Below are 22,481 nucleotides of genomic sequence, written 5' to 3'. Positions count from 1 at the left end.
AGCTCCTGTATAACCATCCTAAATGCTGTAACTAAATAATATGATATTGGGGAGTTGCGATCTGTGCGTATGTATGTGTATATGTGGCTGTAATTGTGTTTTTGTTTTCATGGGACGACATTCAATTTGGTTGTACTATGTACAATGACAATAAAGTTCTATCTATCTATCTCTATCTAAGTAACTTGCACCATAAGTCCTAAGCCATGGCCAGGAGCAGGGAAGCAGAGCAGAAGTCCCACTGGCTTGCACTGGTCAGGGTGGATGGTAGGGATGGTGGGGGCTTTGTGCCATTCTCTCCCCCCCCCCGCATCAGCTGGACTGGGTTCCTTTTCCAGATGTGAAGGAGTTTAGCAGCCAGCACATCCAAGGCTAACTCTGCTCCACCTCCATAATCCGACATTTTGGGGCTCTACATTGCCTACTGCTTAGCATCATGGGGTACAGCTGCCAATAGTACCGTACTAAGCATATTAGAAGTGTGCATTGACTTGTGATCTTTGGATAGCTATTTTTTCTTAAATATATTTTTTCTTTTTTCCAAAATCCAGTGAGGATGTATTGTGAACAGAAACCTTGTCCTGCACGATCAAATAAGGTGGTCAACACTGCCAGTTCTGGTGATCTATTGGCAGGAAATGGGTGAGGGATTATTGAGCACAGCAGTGAGTGTGCAGTCGTCCGAAGACTTTAGATACGTCTGGTCAATTATGAAAAGAAGCAGTTAAGACATCACACGAAAAGACAACTGGAGCCACACTTTTATTTATTCAACTTTGAAATGCCGATTAGCTAATATATAACATGGTATGGTATTCAGCTTGTCCATTATCAAGTTCTGTGCTTTAGTATTAATAATCATTGCTAATGAGCATACTCTTGAAAAAAGAGAAAGTCTGAAATTAATGCAACTTGTCCCTGTTTCCCAGAATCGACTGTCATTAGAATTTCACTGAACAACAGGATTCCATGATACAGTATACTATGAAGGCCACAGCAGACAAGCTACTTACCAGCAGCCTCAGCGAGATGGGTGGGCTGGGCCTATTAAAAAAAATAAGAATTTTAAAATTGCAGCCCTACAGACTTACCCTTCCACATTCATTTGGTCAGGAGTTAAGTCATTTTTTTTCAGCGCCACAGTTCTGAGTTTTACTTCTCTATAGAGAGAAATCTGTGGATGAAGATACTTTTTAAAATTTCAAAGCCAAGTCAGTTAAATTCTGGTGATCTACAACATATGTACAGTTTATAAATATATGCATTTATGTACACAAACAAAGGTTAAAACATTATAAACAGAACCAACTTAGGCTGTACAAAAATAGCCGCTTGGATGAGAACATGCAAATACACTATGCTTCAAATCAAATTTAAAAAGCATCTCTGAGTTGTGTTTTCTCAAATATAAACTTCAGCTCACATAGATTTTAAAGCAGATTTATCAAGAGAGTCAACTTTCCTAGTAAAGGTATAAAATCTATTAATAAACACTAGGTATTAACTAAACTCATATACAGTGCTTTTAGGTGATCAAGTTTCAAGTATTTTTCTTTTCTCACAGAAGTCTAGATACGCCAGTGCTCGGCTTGACTACTACTTTGAACAGATAGGACCATATCTCTGAAACCACTTGACAATAAATGGTTTGAGACTCACAGCCTATGGGGTAAAATGGTGTCTGAGAGTGCTAAGGAAGATTGCTTTCCCCTAAGCTGTGCCTACAAGTGCTGTATTTGCTGGTGCTCATGGGTCCCTGATCCTATATATCCACTGAAATCAGTTGCAAAAACACCCCTTTAGCTATTTTATTTTATTTTTAAGGCCAGGAAGAAAGCACCCAGTTTGATTTCTGACAGGAAGCAGGATATAGAATTCTTGCTCAGTAATGATGACTGTAGTACACTTGAGAGTGAAATCAGATACATTCGAAGTGTGATTGGCATACAACAAATAATGAGTTCAAACCACTTCCCACCACACTTTATCTGTCTGCCTTTATCCTTTCTGAGCCAGGCTTCAAAGGTAAGCAGCTGAGCTTTAAAATAGCTGCAGAACTGATACAATGCACTTGCTCTGGATCTTTCCACTTTGGGGGTGTATGTGTGTTTAAGTACAAAGATAGCGCAGTGTGCACGAACCCGGTCATTTGGGAATCTCATTGAAGGAGACATGGCAAGAGACTATTCCTGTTTTCTGGGCTACAACAACAAACCCTTCCAACTCAATGCTTCGGTCCCCCATTCATGTTTCAAAACCAGAAGTTGCAAATAGCACCAGAAAACTCCTATTTCGTCAATGAGCCACAACATGATTTTCAGGGTGGCGGGAGGGGACTTAGGGGAGCAGGCTGGGGAAATGAGAACTGAATTGTTGATCAAATCTAGAGTCCCCAATGTATGCTCTGTGTATGCACCATTAATCCAGGGGTTCCCAAAGAGAGCTTTATTTGGCTCATACACTTTAAAAATATTCCCAGCAATGAGTACTTGATAAAATAGCATAGCCTTCTGCCTCTATGGTTTCATTAATGGTACTAGTTCTAACTGAAGGGATGTAAGTGCACGCTTGATATTGAAACGGAAGCCCTTGGTTAATTGTTTATGCAGCCGTCACAGTTAACTGCAGACTGTGGGGTCACAAAAGGTTCATTTATTTTCTGATCTTCCTTCAAAGAAGCCGCCTGGTCTGAAATTGAAGAGAAGGAGAGCTGGTCGTGTTCTACTATGTGCACTCGGTCCTCTTCCTTGTCCTTCTTCACATAGAACATTTTCCTAAACTTTTTGAGCTCATGAAGTTCACAGAAAGTCTCTAAAACCACCAGCATTGCAATGAGGCCCAGCAGCAGGTAACCTAGGAAGAAATTGAAACAGAGTTTAAAATGTGAACTGGTAATATGTTTGCTACAATGTTCCAAGTCAGAGAAGTCCCCAAAATGGAAGGGGCTCTATCTCTCCAATTAGAACTATATTTCCACACAGGCTTTCGAGTATAAGAAGTATCAATGCAATTTACAAATAAAACTGTAAAACAAACAAAGTATAAAATACAGTTAACAAAACAGCAGTATAAAAAAAATTGTCACCCACAATTAAAACCGCAGCTTATAAAATATGAACCAGAAACGTTATTCAGTTATGAGCAGACTGGAATTTTAGGTCTTTAAAACTCTTTTGAAAACAATGTGTGGCATTCCTGTAAATAGTTGCACATGCGCAAAGATTACTACCAATGCAACAGGACTTTCCTCCCTCAGTGCACCCCATGCCACTCCCAAATCTGCTCAGATTTAGGGGGAGTGCAGGGGGGAAGGAGAATGTTTCATTGCACATGGAAAAATCTTTCTGCTTGTGGAACCAGCAACTTAGCACTATGTTGAATACAGCCCAGTAAGTCATTCTGCACCAGCTGAAGCTTCCAAAAACTCTTTATCCACAGTGTCATATGAATGTTACCAGGTAGCTTGTGCTTGAGTCACAAGCTATTACTAATTCCACATAGAGAGGTGCATTTTTAAATATCTGTATGGTAGACACTTTGTAGCCCACTACATAGCTACCAAGTCTCCCGTTTTTCGCGGGAAACCCCCAGATTTCAATCCGTTTCCCGCTGTTATCACGAATAGAAAAAAATCCCAGAAATCCCCCGGATTTCCTACCTGCCAGGGAGGCTCCATTTCGGGTGCCACTCTGCCCATGCCTGGGCACCGGAAATCGGGCAGAGCAGCAATGGAAGTTGCTTCTACGCATGTCCAGACATGCGTAGAAGCAACTTCCATTGCTGCTCTGCCCATGTCTGGGCACGAGAAATCGGGCAGCGCCGGCACCAGAAGTTGCTTCTACGCATGTCCAGACATGCGTAGAAGCAACTTCCGGTGCCGCGCCACTGCTGATCCCGCATTTTTCAGTGGGAGACTTGGCAGCTATGGCCCACTATGTCCTTACATACACATTGATTTTTGTTTATAATGTAGTATATTTGCATCTTTGCATATTTGCATACAACATTGATTTTTGTTTATAATGTAGTATATTTGCATCTTATTCTTTCTCCAAATCATTCAGAATGGTGTTTTGGATGAGAGTTCCATAGCAACTAGGAATTGGGAGCACCTCTGAAACATGTGATTCCACACCTTAAAAAAGCAAACATACTTAACAGGGTTTTGATGCACATTTCAAAAAACCAATCTGGATTTTCCATTTACTTCTGCTATATGAATGGCTGGACTCAATGGGACTGCTTTGCAAAAGTCACAAAAGAAACACAGCTCTAAAAACTATTACTTGTACCAGTAATTTGCTACTCACATGTAATTCCTATTTTATACAGCTCTCTGAATTTTTGGTTGTAACCTTCTCCTGGAACATAGTCACCAAGGCCAATGGTGCTCAGCGAAATGAAGCAAAAGTAAAAAGATTCCAAGAAGTTCCAGTCATCTTCAAGGACAGAAAATATTGCTGCTGGGATGAAGAAAAAGCACGAGACAGTAACGAAGCCCAGAATCACCGCATGGATGATGGCAACTATCTGCTTAGAGAAACCCCAGCGGACATGGAAATACAGCACAGGCCGCCTTGTTACATAGACTATAATGCGCTGCACCACTGCTGTCAGGAAAAGCAGTGTAAAGGGGATTCCAATGACCGAATAGATGATGCAGAAGGCTTTCCCTCCATCTGACAAAGGCACGGTGTGTCCATAACCTGTTAACATAAAAAGAAAGACAGGAGTAAGATTTGGGGGAAAAAACAGTCTGACCTGTGAATTGCTCGTTTTTCAGGAGTGGACTGATCAGAGTGGAAGGAAGAGAATGATTTGCACCTGGATCTCCTGACTGAGTGTGCTTGTGGGTGTTTCTTCTTTTCATTCATTCACTAACCCCACCTCCCGCTCAGTATAAATTAGCAATAAGAATGTCGACGACTTTTTGCCTAATTCCAAGGTGGAATCTAGACACATTAAAAATGCTGTGAAAATGCTTTTTAAAAAATGTTTTGAAAAATATATTGAATTTTCCATAAGCTCACCATGTACTGTCACATTTGTATAATGTACTTAATATGCACTTAAAACATTATATTTGCAGCAGTATAGCTGAGTCCGTAGACATACTGCTGCCTGAGGTGAGGGGCGAGATTTCACTTAGAGGCACTAACCAGACAGACAGCAGGCTACAGGGCATAGCTGTTAAGTTCTCCCTTTTTTAAAGGGAAATTCCCTTATGCTGAATAGGCTTCCTCATGAGAAAAGGGAAAACTTGACAGCTATGCTACAGGGCTGAAGGGCAGGTGTCATGAAACCCAGATTTGCACCCTGCACCTGTCACCTCAGGCAAATACCTCACTTTGCCCAATGACAGAGCTGCCAAACACAATTTCCTCTTCCTTTCTCTTTCATTATTCACCCTACCCCCCCTTTCCTGACACTATTTTTCTGCAGGTCAGGCGTGAAGCTGTATAAAAAGCAACTTCTTATACACCAGCATCAGATTATTCCTGTGTGTTTTGGGTCTCAGGTTGAGATTTTAACCCAATATATATTTGCCAAGGCAGAAATAATTGGAGTATTAGCTTGCAAGACCTCTTAAGACATATACTGTACAGAAACACACAAAAAGCCCCAACACAATTTCTTGACTATGGGAAGGATGCAAGTTCCCACACTATGTTCTGAGTGCTAAGGCCAAAACATTTGCTATCCTTATAGACTCAGCAGGCTAGTACTGTAGATTGCAATTCGTGTTCCTTTTAAGTGCCCTGCAATTTCCATGTGAGTTGTAAGAAGTTATTACAATGCTTGGTGATATCTGGCTTTGAAGTTCAACACGAATCAAAGCTATCATTCTCTTTGTAAACAATGAATTTTCAAGGATTATTCTCCTTTGAAGTTGAATTAATTTGCAAAGAAAGAAAGAAAAACGTTTCGCCTGTATTGTTATAGGTCCCTCAGGTATCACAAGCCCTGGAGAGCACAGGCAAGATCATGCTTGCTCTCACCTGGGTGGCAAGACTCTGACCCAGGAGCAAGTTACTTCAGGCGTTAGTCTGTTCTTCTGTCTTGTTACATTAGATCAATCTAACAAAATCCCCTCTCAAATGTGACTCATTTCAACACGCATTTGAAGATTGCCTTTCAGCCCAGTTTCTAGCTCACCAATAAGCATGCTAAACCTAATTTATGGCATTATTCCTTGGAGAGCCCATTAAATCAACGTTCAGGATAACTTTATATAGGCCTGCTTTTTGTTGGCATTTAGATAATCCATTAGCCAGATAATTTAACACCCCCTAGGACTGATGAGTTTCTTTTCAGCCTCTTTGATTGTTTGGGCTCATTTTGCAAAGATTACAAATAGAAGGTTTTTTTTAAAAAGCAACACTGTAATAATTCATGAAGCCTAGAGAGGACTTAAGTTACTTGTTGTCCCTCACTCTAGGCCTGTTTCTCAGCAGATAAAATATTCCATGGATGAAATAAATTGTCAAAATGCCATCCATCCATATTGACACAACTGCTGTTTTGATGAACAGTTTGCTATGTAACAGTAAGAACTCCTCTAAATTGGATGCACATGAGATTGTATGAGTGTAATTTGTGAATAACACAAGACGAAACCTGTTGCATCAGATCAAGGATCCTCCTAGTTCATCTGTTTTGAATACTGGCCAGACAGATACTCCAGGGAAAATTACATACAGGGCTTTAAGGCAGCAGTTCTCACCCATTCTGTGACCCTGGCATATCATATTCAGAGCAGAGATGGACTGATCAATCTGTTTCTGATTTGTGTTATTTCTGCATCTGTTAATTCAGTGATTGAACTCCACTGAAGTTGTCATCTGTGCATGCTTAACTGCACCTTCCATTATCCAACAGCTGATTTGAGGGAAAGTGCATAAAACAGGGGTATTTATCAAGAACCTACAGGATACAGATGGATTGTGACCAATATTGTGTATACACAACTTTGATTGCCAGCTGTGGGAGCACACTGGAACTGGAGTAAATGGCAATGTGTGCACCTGGGAAGTGTATGGAGTTTGCAGGATTGCTATCCCATTTCTGTCTCTCTTTGTGCTTCTATTGCTTCATCCCTCTGTGCATATTGCAGATTGTCTGCCCCCAGTTCTAACTCCTCCATAGAAAGATGGATTAGAAGGTACCAAGATTATGAGCAACATGAAATTATTCGGGATGGTGAAACCAAAACTTTCCAGCAACAAAAACTGCACCAGGATTAGTTAATATAACAATGGCAAACATACCTCTCCCCAACCCCCTTGTCAGCGTCAACTTGACCACCTACCAAATCTAGTGGAAAGTAATGCATTTCTACTTAATAAAACCTAATAGCTAGAAAGTTAAACTTTGGGAAGTTTCTTTGAGTATTCTAACTAGAAAACTATCAATTTACTCAGCTGTCTGGTTTACCCACTTGCTAGGCAATGAACAATCAAGAGCAGTTATTAGGGTGAGGCTCCAGCTAGCAATCTCTGGATATGTCAGGCACAGCTAAATTGATAAACAGCTGCAAACTATCACCATATCTACAAAGAGTGGTATCCAATGGCATCTGTCCACCGATGGCGAGAATCCACCAGAGGGAGGCATTCTGGGGCATACATGCACCCCCTGCACTCTGGTGCAGATATAAAGGGATGGGGGTGGTTTGCGGGGGGAGGAGTAATTGCTAGAGGTTGCCTCTTTCCCTTCTTATGCTAACAAATATATTCCAGCAGCAGATGGACACTGCTGGATACCATCCAAGGAGCATAAATGTGCTCTTGCAAGGGCTGGATTGGTAGTGCTTCCAGTTTTCAGATGAACTGCTTATTTCAACTTGCAGTGTGCTTACCTGAAGGGCTCTGGGTGTGCAGCAATATTTTATCCTCAAAATATTACATGGAATCTTAATAAAAGTTACTAAACTGTATTCCAAAACAGGATTTAAAAAGAAAACTGCAAATGATTGTGGACTATGTTCTTGCGCTATGACTATTACATCTTAGTTGTGCCTCCTACAAAAATGTGAATGTGTTAATATTAAGCTATTAATTAGCAGCATTTATCTTGTCTGCAGAGCAGAACATAAAAAGGAATATGGTAAGTCAAGTGTCTCTCTGAGGCAGAAAGATGCGTTTAACGCTGTGCTTTTTCATTTTCTGTAGCAGCATTTAAAAATGGGCATCAATTTTTAATACTCATCCTAATTAATCCAAGCTCTTGAAAAACACTGTTTATTCCTAGTGCACTGTGGCGACTGGCAGGTGTGGAGATAGCTACTGCTGAGTAAAGCACCTGTGCAGGATGGTGACTCAGCCTGAGAACAAATGTCATTCGCAATTAATCCAGAACAGGCTTCTAAACACTGGTGGACTGCATCTGTCACTATAATGCCAGCAGTATGATTTGGTCAACAGCAATTCATTGCCATCTACTAATCTCTCTCTCTCTCTCTCTCTCTCTCTCTCTCTCTCTCTCTCTCTCTCACACACACACACACACACACACACACACACACACACACACCTAACCCACCAAGTAAGGAATAGGTTATGTATCTTGGGAAATTTATTTCTTCCTGTTAGATAAGCAGCCAAAATCCTGGAACACAGGAATATAGGAAGCTGCTTTATATCAGATCAGACCATTAGTTCATCTAGCTCAGGCATCCCCAAACGTCGGCCCTCCAGATGTTTTGGACTACAATTCCCATCTTCCCTGACCACTGGTCCTGTTAGCTAGGGATCATGGGAGTTGTAGGCCAAAATATCTGGAGGGCCGCAGTTTGGGGGTGCCTGATCTAGCTCAATAATATGACCATCAGCACAACACCCTGCCTGGAGATACCAGGAATTGAACTTGGGAACCTTTTGCATGCAAAGCATGTGTTTGGCCACTGAGCTATGCCTCTTCCCTATGATCTGCAGAAAATAAGCCTCATAAAAGTAAGGAGCAGGAAGAGGAACACAATTTTCTATTCTTCCTTTAATAAACCAGGAATACTTTGACTTTGGTGTCACAGAGAGGAAACATGCAAAACAAAAGCTGCTGCATTGACCAATATTGGCAAACAACTTCCAACCAGGAATGGCAAATGAAAGAAGATAAAGGTCAGAATCCTGCTCCATCTTTATACTCCTTTTGGACCAGGCCTTGGTAGGTTTCTCTGCTTGGGCCAACTAGGTCTCATGTACTAAGGCTGCAGATATATGCAGGGGTTGGGTTTTCAATAAATAATGGGTAGGAATGGATGCCCAGGAGCAGGATGAAAGGTGGATACAAATGTGGGTACCTAACACATGAAGATTTAAGAAGTAGTGAATTGGCACCCTACAGTTCATGGGAGATAAACTCAGTGAAGTATCCATGCTGAAAAAATTCCAAATGTTAAGAATGCACCATAGCAGAGAAAGGAAGATGCAGAAACTCTAGCACTTAGGTTTCAGAATAGACAGACTGGCTCAGCATTTTGCAGATGTCAAGTAGTACATCTTTTCAAAGATACTGCTTCATTTGAGAAGTATTAACTCCAAAACCTGGTTGCAAAAATCCTTGTGCAACGACTGCAGTTTTTGGAATCTGACACCTAGCCAGCTAGGAAGTAGCAAAATCTATCTGCATTAATAGGAGGTTATACTACCACCAAAGGATCATGGAATGTTGCTCCATGCTTAAAATACAGTGGTACCTCGGTTTAAGTACACAATTGGTTCTGGAAGTCTGTACTTAACCAGAAGCATACTTAACCTGAAGCGAATTTCCCATTGAAAGTAATGGAAAGTGGATTAATCCGTTCTAGACTGCTCCACGGAGTACTCACCGTGAAGCGTACTTAACCCGAGGTATGACTAATTGGTTCTGGAAGTCCGTACTTAACCTGAAGCATACTTAACCTGAAATGAACTTCCCCACTGAAAGTAATGGAAAGTGGATTAATCCGTTCCAGGCGGGTCCGCGGAGTACTTATACTGAAAGTACTCAAACCGAAGCGTACTTAAACCGAGGTATGACTGTAATTCTACTATTAGACATTACCTCATCTTTTGTCCTCTTGGGGTGTTTCCAGATGAGGTGTATACAGTGGTGCCTCGCTAGACGAATTTAATTCGTTCCGTCCCCTGGAGCCGAAGCCCGGCGGTGTGAACGCGAAAAGCCCCCGCACCACTGCACTTCGGCTCTGGGGAACGGAGCCGAAGTGCGGCAGTGCGGGGGCTGCTTTCCCCCAGCCGCCTGGCACACAGCTGCTTGCCTTCGCAGCCCCCGCACCACCGCACTTCGGCTCTGAACCCAAGACGAAGCAAGACGAAGCAGCAACAAGACGAAGCAAGACGAAGCAGCGGCCATAGAAAACCTTGTCGTCTTGCGAGGCAACCTCCGATCGCAAAATCCATTCGTCTAGCGAAAAATCCATTTTACAGGGCATTTGTTAAGCGAGGCACCACTGTACTCTGTAATTATTACTCTTTGTTCACTCACCTTTGTTCACTCACCTTTGTTCACTCACCTGTAATTATTACTCTTTGTTCACTCACCTTTACACATGGCACCACCACCAGCAATTTTTTGCCCTTCTATGTTTTCCTCATGTCCCCCCACCATTTCTTAAGATCATGGGAAATTCATTCACTTCTTTTTATGGAAACATAGTGGAATTTCTTTGATGTAGGGTTGAGAAATAGTATAAATGAGGGACAAGAAGTGAGCTAATGATTACATGGTTGACGATATTCTACTGTTCCTGTTTGCATTGTCACTTTGCAATGATCCTCCCTCCTTTATTTTTCAGTAAGGAATGGAGAAATTTGAGGTGATTCTGAGGGAAAGAGCAGCTAGGAATCCCACACCACCAACTCTCCCTTATTCCTCAGAATGCACCTTTGAATGAAAAGCTGACATACCTTTTTATGTACAGAAATATTACAATATGCACATTAATCAGAACTTACTGCTGGGCAAGGGTTGTAGAAACAGAACAGAAAAATGCTCTAAACTGCACCCAAGATGTAATGCAGGCAGTGTTTCTGTGTATGTGTGCATATGTTTGAGTTAACTATCAGAGGTCATGATATCAGGTCATGATACTTGCTAATTTGAATATTTTAACCAATGTTTAGTCATAGTTTTAATTTCAAGAAAAAGAGTCAGTATTGCATGTGACGTTGGCTTCCTAGCTGCAGTTTTAGCTACTTTGCTAACAGTCTGGACCTCTCCAGGTCTTAGAGGGGGCCTGGTTTCATTTGAACTGGGAATCATGGTTTACATTAACTGTAGTCAATTTAAATAAGCCAGCTTCTGGATAGATAGCCAAGCGCTGGGATAAATATTTAATAGGAAGAAAAGAAAACACACACCTACCACTCATGGCCACCTTGCAATGAAAAACCCTATGTATACTAAAATTCCCAAAGAAATTTGAAAGCTCCTTGGAAATGAAGGAGAAAAACAGAAGCATCTTTCACCACTTGTCTTATTATGCAACCCTGTGCATATTTACTGAATCCCAAGTGTGTTGTTTATTTATTTAAACAGTTTATATACCACTTAACAACAATTGTCTCCAAGTATAGTGGTGCCTCGCAAGGCGAATTTAATTCATTCCGCGAGTTGCTTCGTATAGCGAAAAATTCGTTTTGCGAAGCGGCTCCCATAGGAACGCATTGAAGTGCGGTTTCCCATAGGGTGCCTCGCAAGACGAATAAAAAAAAATTGTCTTGCGAGGCACCCTATGGGACAAAAAAATTCGTCTTGCGAAGCACGCCATAGGGAACGTCGTCTTGCGAGTCTCCCTTGAAATCACAAAACGCATTCGTCTTGCGAAAAATTCGTCTTGTGAGGCATTCGTCTAGCGAGGTACCACTGTAATATACTGAAAATACAATATAGAAAAAGGTAAACATTGGTTAAAATGATAGAACTAGATTTTAACTAAAATGCCTGCTGAAAGAAAAAAAGTATTCAGTAGATGCCGGAAGAATAACAGGGAAGGGTCCTGTCTGACTTCTACTGGAAGGAAGTTCTCTAAAATGAAGCTCACAATACTGAGCCTACAGCTCATGACGGATATGAACCGTGCACTGAAGCCATGGGGTATCACTGACAGTGACTCCTTCGAAGCTCTCAGTGACCCAACAGGAATATAAGGGATTAAGCCAGACATCCCCAAACTTCGGCCCTCCAGATGTTTTGGACTACAATTCCCATCTTCCCCGACCACTGGTCCTGTTAGCAAGGGATCATGGGAGTTGTAGGCCAAAACATCTGGAGGGCCGCAGCTTGGGGATGCCTGGATTAAGCAGTCCTTAAGGTATTCTGGACCAAAATTGTTAAAGGCATAGTAAATACATACAAGAATATAGAGCATTGTAGCCTAGGGCCAATTGAACCCAGTGGGGCTTACTTCTAAGTAGACATGCATAGAATTATACTGTAAAATACAGTGGTGCCTATAATTAACATTTTTCAGAAATAAACAAAGTGCTTACATGTGAAATAGTTTGCTGTTAATTCTCTATTAATAGGCATCATCTATAAATGCATCTGCAATGAATATTTCATGTTGTTGTATAAAAATGCAAGCAGTGAAGAGAAGAAGCCCACAGATCTAGGGCTGTGAAAGTCTGGGTTATAGAAACTTTGTTAGTCATAACAAAAATGGAAGCTTTCATTGTTTTCAACCAGGAGAAGTTGTTAAGTTAAATGTTTTTACAAGAGACATATTCATTATTGTCTATTGGCAAACACAGCACAACCTGTATGATGATGCCACATACTTTTTTATTTGTATTAAGCAACATGATTTATCAGTCTTACAGAATATATTAGTAAAGCTACCTAAGAAGTGTCCCCAAGAAACCGTGTAGGGAAGCTTATGAGAACTGATTTCTTTATGACACAAATTCCTGCCATTGGTACATTTAGGCAGGTGAACTAGAATAGGAACTTTGGTGAACTTATCTGCAAGACTGTATCAGTCAACCTCAAGGGAGAAGATTATTGCAAAGGGTTGGATTATATGTCCCTTGTGGTCCCTTCCAAATGTACAATTCTATGTGTCTATGGCGTGTTTCAGCTTCTCTTTCAAGGAGATAGAAAGGAACAAAACCCACAGATTTTAATACAGCAGGTTTCCACTTCCATGTTCTAAAACATATCACTGCTTTTATTCAGATGTGGTGCAATGGAAATGTGAAATGCTTTCTAAGAAGTTGTCCCTTCATCGTCACAGACGCTTGCCAAATACCACTCTGAAAGTCAACAGTTTCACTTGGGGCACTGTGATATGTGAGTCAGTTTTTTAAAAGCACCTCATGTTTATGAAAAGAAACCTTGTTAAAATGTTTCAATGACTCACTTTCCTGCACATTTAATTAGCACTCGAATTCCACCCATACCTAAGCTGTGTCCCCCCCCCCGGTCTTTCTTTTAAAGCATTAGTGTCAATACTGCCGTGTTTCTCCGAAAATAAGCCATACCCCCCAAAATAAGCCATACCCTGAAAATATGCCACACTCCGAAAATAAGCCATAGTGATAGGCAGTTTAACCTTGTAGGTTATTATTATATAATAATAATAATTTATTATTTATACCTCGTCCATCTGGCTGGGTTTCCCCAGCCACTCTGGGCGGCTTCCAACAGAAAAATAAAACACAATAATCTATTAAACATTAAAAGCCTCCCTGAACAGGGCTGCCTTCAGATGTCTTCTAAAAGTCTGGTAGTTGTTTTCCTCTTTGACATCTGTTGGGAGGGCGTTCCACAGGGAGGGCCCCACTACCTAGAAGGCCCTCGCCCTGGTTCCCTGTACCATACTTAATAATAAAAAAAATAAGACATCCCCTGAAAATAAGCCACCGTGGGGTTTTTTTGAGGAAAAATAAATATAAGACAGTGTCTTATTTTTGGAGAAACACGGTACTAGTCTGCACAAAGGGAGATTATTTTTTAAAATAACAAATAACTGAAGTCAGTGATATTTTTACCACCCTTATGACAATTATTCTATTCAGTGGCCAATGCATTAGTCTGACAAACTGAAAAGGAAAAGGAAAAAAAAAGATGAGAAATTACCCGCCCATAATCCATACAAGCTATAACTATATCAGCATCTCTTGTGAAACAAAATGAGGTAGAGCCATCATTCTTTCCATAGCTTGCTGATAGAAAACACCTTCAATTCCTCTTGCTACACTAATTTGATTCTATGCTTTGTTGTTGCCATACAAAAGAGCACAAAACTGATCTTCTATACCCTGATCCATTCTTCCCCTCCCCAATTTAAATAGTTATGGGCTTCCCAGCCTGAAAACACTTCCTTGACACTTTTATTCTGCTTAAAAGCTGTTTCCTACATCCAAAGAGGCCACGGTAAGGCTATTGCTCCTGTGCAAGATTGTTTTGCCAGCATCAGATAAAAGAGTCTTTTGCACTACCAGCATAGAGTCTCAGAACCCGAGTTTTTCGAGCTCAGTTTCTAGTTCACAGTTTTTGGAGTACACTGTCACTGAGTCCAAAATATTATAGCATTGTCACCATGTATTAATTGTGACAGACCTGGGACCAGGGCCGGCTCTAGGTAGAGTCCCGGTGGTGCGGGGCGCCAGGGTAGGCTGGGCGCTGCGCGGCAAAGCCATGCTGTGCCCTGCGAGGGCGGGACCCCCGGAGCGATCTCCGCCCCTCAGCGCCAGGGCACGCGACCTGCTTGAGACTGCCCTGCCTGGGACATTCCTTAGGCATATATAAACATATTTGCAGGGCTTCCCTACCCATGAAATGGGGAGAAACAGAAGGTCTCACAAGGTTCCACACTCATGCCAGCTGCCTTTCCACCTCCATCGCTGGCAGAGCATTGATACTAATTTCTAGTGAGATCTCATGGAGCATGAGAGATTGCTTGAATTTCTCTCGCTAGAAATCAGTGCTGATCAATGGCAGTAGCAGAGACAGTGCTGGTGGAGCCAGGCTGTGCGGAGACAGTGCTGAAGGAGGTGGGTGACCCAGCTGGGGGTTGGGGGCGGGGAGTGGGCAGCATGGCAGAGCAGCACTTCCTGTTTTGCCTCAAGTGGCAAAACAGCACTGCCCTTGCAACATTTGTAAATTTTAAACCCTTTACAAAACCCTAAGAAGGACATATGAGCTTCCAGGGCAAAGGTGTCAGTTGAGGGATGGAGGATACTGATCATGATCATTAGTGTGTTTGGAAAGAAAATTGGTCAGTTCAAGCCCCTAAGAGTTTATACTGTAGAAAGTGTCCTGTATAAGCACTGCAAAGGGATGTTTTCGTTCCTTACTGTCAAACCTCAAAGAGCCTCAAACATGTGCCCTCCAGTGTCATATAGCACAACAGAGGAAGGCTTCAGGAGGGCAGACAAAAAAATGTCTCCTTTCCTTTCTCCGTTCCTGAAACTCCCTCCCCTCTAGAGGTCTTAAAAACAAGGTTCTTGTTTAAGATTGGTTGGAATCTTGAAAATGAGCACTCCTCTTCTTAGGGGTTGTTGGACATATACTGCCACATGTTATTACAGGTTCTACTTGTTCCATATGGTTGGGACCACATTTCCTGTTTTTCACAACATGTCAAGATATACACCTGTCATTGTAACTTAACCCCTTAACGGCATTCCCGCATTGCATTATGATGTGGTGCTTGAACAACAACAAACTACAAACAAACAACAATTGAAGCTGCCTAAATTGTGAAGTGGTAACAAGCTTTGATGTTCACTCAGAAAGAAATGGTAAAGTTTAAAAAGTTTCAAGCAATGAATAGTGCCATTTGATGACAGCTACGTTGTGTGCAACCAAAAAGCCATCTTCTGAAACTGCAACTGCTTAAGCTTTACATACAGCAGGTGCAACTGATTCTTAAACTTGACCCGTGCCATTCATTTTGCTCAGGTTACAGGATGTGATATGAGTCATGATGGGCAGAGCTGCAGTGACCTTATGTCACATTAAGCAGTTTTACCTCAGTGACTTCAACAGACCTGATAAGTGATTAACAAAGAATATTTGATCTCTGGAAAGAATCTGTATTCAGAACTTTAACAAAACCTAATTAGGCTGCTTAGGACACAGGAGAAAACCATAACAACATATATTTAGAGCACTGAAAACAGTTCACAGTAAAGTAGCTACAGAGACAACAAGCTACCCAGATTGGGAGTGCATTGTGAATTAGTTATGGGTGTGCTTTTATCTCTCGACCGCACATGATGAGCAATCGGTTTTTCCATTGTAAGAGGAAATGTAATACCCACTTCTCCCCACCAGGTCACCTTATTCAGAAAGCAAGAGACACACAGTAGCAGACTTGCATTCTCTCAGCTATCTCAAAAGCACTGTGATCTTTGAGGAGACTTGCAAAAACTTGTGTCCTCAATCTGCAGAAACAAAGCTTCTGAATTTTCCAGTTCTACCAGTTAATAAGACTGAAAACATATAAACTAAGCATACTAGACCCCCTTCTCTGATGCTGGGAAACTTTAACTTTTACCTTTACCTTAGGGACCCAGGTGGTGCTGTGGTTAAACCACTGAGCCTAGGGCTTGCTGATCAGAAGGTCGGCGGTTCGAATCCCTGTGACAGGGTGAGCTCCCGTTGCTCGGTCCCAGCTCCTGCCAACCTAGCAGTTCGAAAGCACATCAAAATGCAAGTAGATAAATAGGAACCGCTACAGCGGGAAGGTAAACGGCGTTCCATGTGCTGCTCTGGTTTGCCAGAAGCGGCTTTGTCATGCTGGCCACATGACCTGGAAGCTATACGCCGGCTCCCTCGGCCAATAATGCGAGATGAGCGCGCAACCCCAGAGTCGGTCACGACTGGACCTAATGGTCAGGGGTCCCTTTACCTTTACCTTTAGGCTTCTCTTAGGCAGAAGGTAATGAATGGCAAACTTGATACCAAGACCATAATCTGATTTCAGAGAACCTTGAGGTTTAAATGGAAATTAGGAACCAAAGGTAAGGGGGGGAAGGTCCATCCTCATTTTGAAAACTCAGGTTTATGAACTAAAAAGAGAACTGTTGGTCCGTGCTTTTTAAGTCATTCAAGTGGGACCTCAGAAACAGGCACACCAACTCTAGAGGGCTAACATATCTACAGCCCCCTCAATCTTTGTTGGAAAGGCACTGGGTCCCCTCAATGTTGAGAGGCCTGGCACACATCACACTCACACACGACATCACACACTTTGCAGATTCAGCAGCCGGTTCCTCCAGAGCACTCAGCCTCCTCTAGACAATGCATGACATCACACACACACACAACGTGCACCGGGCCCCCTCAATCTTGGGGGCAACCTGGTCCCTCGGCTCAGAAAACTGATCCAGAGCCTATTGACTGCCCTGAAATAAGAGAAAATCATTTTATTGTGCATGTATAACCACAGTTCTCAACTTTTTGAAAACTGTGCCCTTATTGCTACTTTTCTGCAAAGATAATAATAATAATAATAATAATAATAATAATAATAATAAATTTATTTATACCCTGCCCATCTGGTTGGGTTTCCCCAGCCACTCTGGGCGGCTTCCAACAGAAAAATGAAATAAAATAATATATTAAACATTAACTATTAAACATAAAAAACTAAACAGGGCTGCCTTCAGATGACTTCTAAAAATCTGGTAGCTGTTCCACAGGGCGGGCGCCACCACCAAGAAGGCCCTCTGCCTGGTTCCCTGCAACTTGGCTTCTCGCAACAAGGGAACCGCCAGAAGGCCCTCGGTACTGGACCTCAGTGTCCAGGCAGAATGATGGGGGTGGAGACGCTCCTTCAGGTATACTGGACCGAGGCCATTTAGGGCTTTAAAGGTCAGCACCAACACTTTGAACTGTGCTCGGAAACGTACTGGGAGCCAATGTAGATCTTTCAAGACCAGTGTTATGTGGTCTCGGCAGCCGCTCCCAGTCACCACTCTAGCTGCCGCATTCTGGATTAGTTGTAGTTTCCGGGTCACCTTCAAAGGTAGCCCCATGCAGAGTGCATTGCAGTAGTCCAAGCGGGAGATAACCAGAGCATGCACCACTCTGGCGAGACAGTCTGCAGGCAGGTAGGGTCTCAGCCTGTGTACCAGATGGAGCTGATAGACAGCTGCCCTGGACACAGAATTGACCTGCGCCTCCATGGACAGCTGTGAGTCCAGAATGACTCCCAGGCTGTTCACCTGGTCCTTCAGGGGCACAGTTACCTCATGCAGGACCAGGGACTCCTCCACACCTGCCCGCCTCCTGTCCCCCACAAACAGTACTTCTGTCTTGTCGGGATTCAACCTCAATCTGTTAGCCACCATCCATCCTCCAACCGCCTCCAGGCACTCACACAGGACCTTCACTGCCCTCACTGGTTCTGATTTGAAAGAGAGGTAGAGCTGGGTATCATCCACCTACTGATGAACACCCCCTGGTGATACCCCTGATGATCTCTCCCAGCGGCTGCATCTAGATGTTAAAAAGCATGGGGGAGAGGACAGAACCCTGAGGCACCCCACAAGTGAGAGCCCAGGGGTCCGAACATGCCATGCCATGGTTATACATATGAGGGTAAAGCATCCATCAAGTTGTCCTGACAGAATGGAACCTGTTCTACAACTCTTTCTAGCATGTCTTCGCAATTATTCCTAAATTCAGTTCAACATACAACTTTCACCCAACCATTGTTAAAATAAATACTTTAGAGTTGCAATTTGATGCACACTTATCTGTGAGTAAACCACAATGAACACAGCAGGACTTGATTAAATGTGCACAGGACAGCACTGAATTCTTTCCTAATACTACACCCCCCTAAACTGTTTATGTCAGTGGGAATAAGTTTCATTAAATCAGATTATGCCATACATCTTTTATAGCATTTCAAGGTTGCAACTGGTAGCTCTAGTTTATATTTGTTTATATTACATCACAGAAGCAGATAGAGAAGGTCTAGTAACATGGTTGCCAAGTTTCATCAAGGGGGGTCCTATGTTCAAAGTCCAGCTCCACCTGTGTAACAGACCCTTGAGAACACACACATGCTACAAGATACAAGACTCAAATATTCACCCATCAATTAGCCCTTGCTTTTCCTAACTTCCTAACTTCTGAAAGCTGTGTTGACATGACACTGCAACATGCTTTTCTTTTTCTGACTGAACATGCAGCTCAAAGGCTTGCTTCAAAAACGTTAAACACTGGTTAATTAGAAACCTATAACCTACGTCTTGGCCCTGTTCTCCATGGGAACCAAAGCAGTTCCATAAAGTTACTTTCACAAATAATGCTCTTTTTTTTTCCTGGAATGCATCATTTGTTAATGTGGCCCAGAAAGCTGAAGAGATTACTGTATAAAGTTTCAAACTGGTGTACATTCTCACCAATGCATTTTTTTTAATTCTTGAATTACAGATGCAGGAAGTGTACCATCTTCACACCATCTGAGAACTTACTGCAAGCATGTCTGCTTTGAAGTAAGCTCTCGGTGGTCACTTTCTGGTGTGTTTAGGACTGCAGCCAAAAAGCACCTTTGAGTGTTTTCAATGTACATTTTAGAAAACATAAGCATCACATCCATATTACTGCTGAGCTTTTTTCTTTTAAGGTCATGAAAACAGCATGTGCGAAAAGGCCCTCTGAGTGCTTCTTACACAATCTTCGCATTTGTGTACACTGTCAGGGTTGGGTAAAACAACCATTTTAAAATTGAACAACCAGTCCAGCCACGGTTGGTTCTACTCACCTATTTAAGTAAATATCAAATATAAACACCATAAAAGAATGCACCCTAGGACTCTGCCCTGTGCGCTCTCTCTCTCTCTCTCTGTGTGTGTGTGTGTGTGTATGTGTATGAATGAGAGAGAGGTTCTGCAGCCATAGGCATGACCAATAGCCACATAAAGTGCCAGGGAGTGGACGCTTGAACTTTTAAACCACGGGAGGGGCAGAGTGGACAGCCTGTGGTTCCTTGGTGATGCTGGATGAGCACTTTTCAGTTTCTATTATTATTCTTATAGCTTCGACGACTTCGCCCAGGCTTGGTCCAGAGATCTGCTTCAGGAGCTCTCGGGAGCCCTTGGCGCAGACGAAGCCCCGCTCTCTTCTGCAGCGCCCTGGACCCGGCGGGAGTCCCGCACGCAGAACGCGAATGCAATGCGGCGGGATGGAAAGGGCGGCAAGCGGGGCTTCCAAGAGCCCCTGGAGGAGGACGCGCGCAGAGGGAGAGGAGGGGGGAGGTGTGTGGAGAGAAGGGGCTGCTCGTCGAGCGAGCGGCGCCTGGAAATCGGCCTCGGCCCTGGGGGGAAGTCATTGGCCCTTCAGGGTGGCCTCTCGGAGGGCGAGGGAGAGGCACTCGCTCCTCGGTTCCGGGGCTTCATTGACTCCCTGTGAGGCCCCCCGACTGGAGCTGTGAGGGAGAAAGAGGAGCGGGGTCGGGGGTGGGGGCGAGACAGGAACGGACTGGGGGGGGGGGCGGCGGGGAAGGGAGACGCGCGGCGAGGCCTGGTCCCGCCGTGCCCGCGTGGCGCCCGGCGCCCTCCTCCTTACCGGTGGTGGAGAGAACGGTGCTGGCGAAGAAGAGGGCCGAGGTGAAGTCCCAGTTCCAGTTGCCGGAAGCGTTGCTCAGCACCGACACGCCGTAGTTGCTGGCCTCCAGGACTCGCGCCAGGAAGCTCTCGAGCTGCTGCTCGGAGAGGCACTCGTGCTCCTCCACGAAGCGCCGCTTCAGCTTGCGCAGCTCCTGGCGCAGCAGGTCCTCGTAGGGCAGCTCCACCGACGAGAAGACCACGGCGCCGAAGACCAAGTAGAGCGCGTAGCCCAGCACCAGCAAGCCGAAGCACCAGGCCGAGCGGTGCCTCTCCACCAGCCGCACGCACGAGCTGCCGGCCAGCGACTGCAGCATCTTCCCCCGCCAGCGCCTCGCGCTCGCACCCGGCGCCAGCCCGCCGCCGCCGCCTGCCCTCAGCGCTCGCGAGGCTCCGGTCCCTGGGGGAGGGAAGGAAGGCGCGGGAACCTCGGCGCCCTTTTGACGCGCGCGGAGGAGAGGAAGCGGGACGCGGGCGGCGCTCGGTCGAGTTTCAGCCCGAGGCGGGCGACGGGGTGGGGTGGGAAATGAGCACCGGCTCGGCCCCGGAGCACCGGCTCGGCCCCGACGCGCGTCCCCTGCCTGGAGGCTCAAGCTCCGCCACTCATTCAAACGAGCCCTTCTCCGGGCGTCCGGCAGCCGGGTTTCGCTTCGTTCTTTTCCTGTTTCCTCCTTTCGGTGACTTTCCGTATCAAAAGCCCAGATGATGTGGCGCTCACGTGGTTTCCCGGCTCAGGTAACCGGGAACGGGTCGCGCGTCAGCTGCTGAACTGGTTCCAGCTGGGCAGCTCACTAAAGTGAGCGGGGGGGAGAAAAAAAAGGAAGCACGCATACCTATAGATTCTTTCTCTCTCTCAAAATAAAGGACACATCTGGATATCTGGAATGGCCCACACTCTCACGCACCTACCCGTATTCAATCTCTTTCTCTTTCTGCACGCAAAGGGCACATCAGGAATGACCATGGGGAGGGGGGAGAGATGGAAAAGTTCGTTTTCATTGTAATTCCACCGTAAGTGTTAATTTGTTCTGCCATTTCATCCTGTGGTTTTGCTGTTCTGAATGTGGACCTCACCGCTGGTCTCTGCTCAGTGCCATTCCTTTTCAGGACTGGGACTGGCAGTAGCTTCTCCATCTCTTTGCAGCATGAAGACAGGACTGGCAGTGGTGGCGGCACAGTCCCTCACATAGAACTGTTGAGTTGGAAGGGGCCATGAGGGTCATCTAGTCCAACCTCCTGCAAGGTCATGGAGAAGACCTCTCTGGAACCAGAAGCTTGTGGCAGTCGGCTTCAGGAATGCTTAGAAGTTGGTTATTCAGACCCATTTCAATCTGGCACCAGGCCTGTGTTTGGCCTTGAAACAGTTTCTTTGATCACCCTGCTTTATTATACCTGCATTGAGATAAAGGCAAGGGGAGTGCAATTGACGCTTGATGCCATCTGGCTCCATGGGTTGGAAGTTGGAAGTATTTGTTTTGCAGTTGTCCTTCTATATCTCTCCTTTCCTTCAGAATCAGGTGAAGCTGTGCAGGTCTTTGGCCAATGCCTAGTTGGCCGCAATAAGCAGAAGTCATATGCTGACAAGGTGGAGGCTGGGGGGTTCCTATGTCCAAAAACTGGGCTCATGGCTTGTTGCATTCCTCCTAAAAGATCCAAGAATGTAGCCTGGGTCTACTGCTTGATTCCACCTTGTCACTGGAGACTCTGAATTTGAGGTTCGCACTGAAAACCTCTACTTAAACGGACAAAAGAGTGCCTTTACCTTCTCTATACAACTGTGCAGGACTTCTGAAAACCACAAAGCCAAATCTTTGTCCATGTTTAATAAAACCAAGGCATTCCTGGTATTGTCCATCACAGGGGTAGCCAACATGGTGCCATCCTGATTTTGCTAAACTACAGCTTACAGCTCTCACT

At 44.1% G+C, this 22,481-nt stretch overlaps 1 protein-coding gene across 1 annotated transcript; it reads right to left on the bottom strand.

Moving 5' to 3' along the window:
- Positions 1-749: 749 nt before the first annotated feature.
- On the bottom strand, positions 750-21,468 carry KCNK1 (potassium two pore domain channel subfamily K member 1). Its single transcript, XM_035108429.2, has 3 exons — positions 20,527-21,468; positions 4,311-4,706; positions 750-2,853 (listed from the first exon to the last, which is right to left on the bottom strand). Exons 1-3 carry the CDS (start codon positions 20,879-20,881, stop codon positions 2,594-2,596), a joined length of 1,011 nt encoding a protein of 336 aa, XP_034964320.1. The 5' UTR covers positions 20,882-21,468; the 3' UTR covers positions 750-2,593.
- Between the last annotated feature and the right edge of the window lie 1,013 nt (positions 21,469-22,481).

The sequence above is a fragment of the Zootoca vivipara genome, chromosome 3 (assembly GCF_963506605.1).
Source record: "Zootoca vivipara chromosome 3, rZooViv1.1, whole genome shotgun sequence".
Taxonomy (NCBI): Eukaryota; Metazoa; Chordata; class Lepidosauria; order Squamata; family Lacertidae; genus Zootoca; species Zootoca vivipara.
The sequence above is the reverse complement of the archived record's forward strand: the minus strand, read 5'-3'. Positions and strand labels throughout refer to the sequence as shown.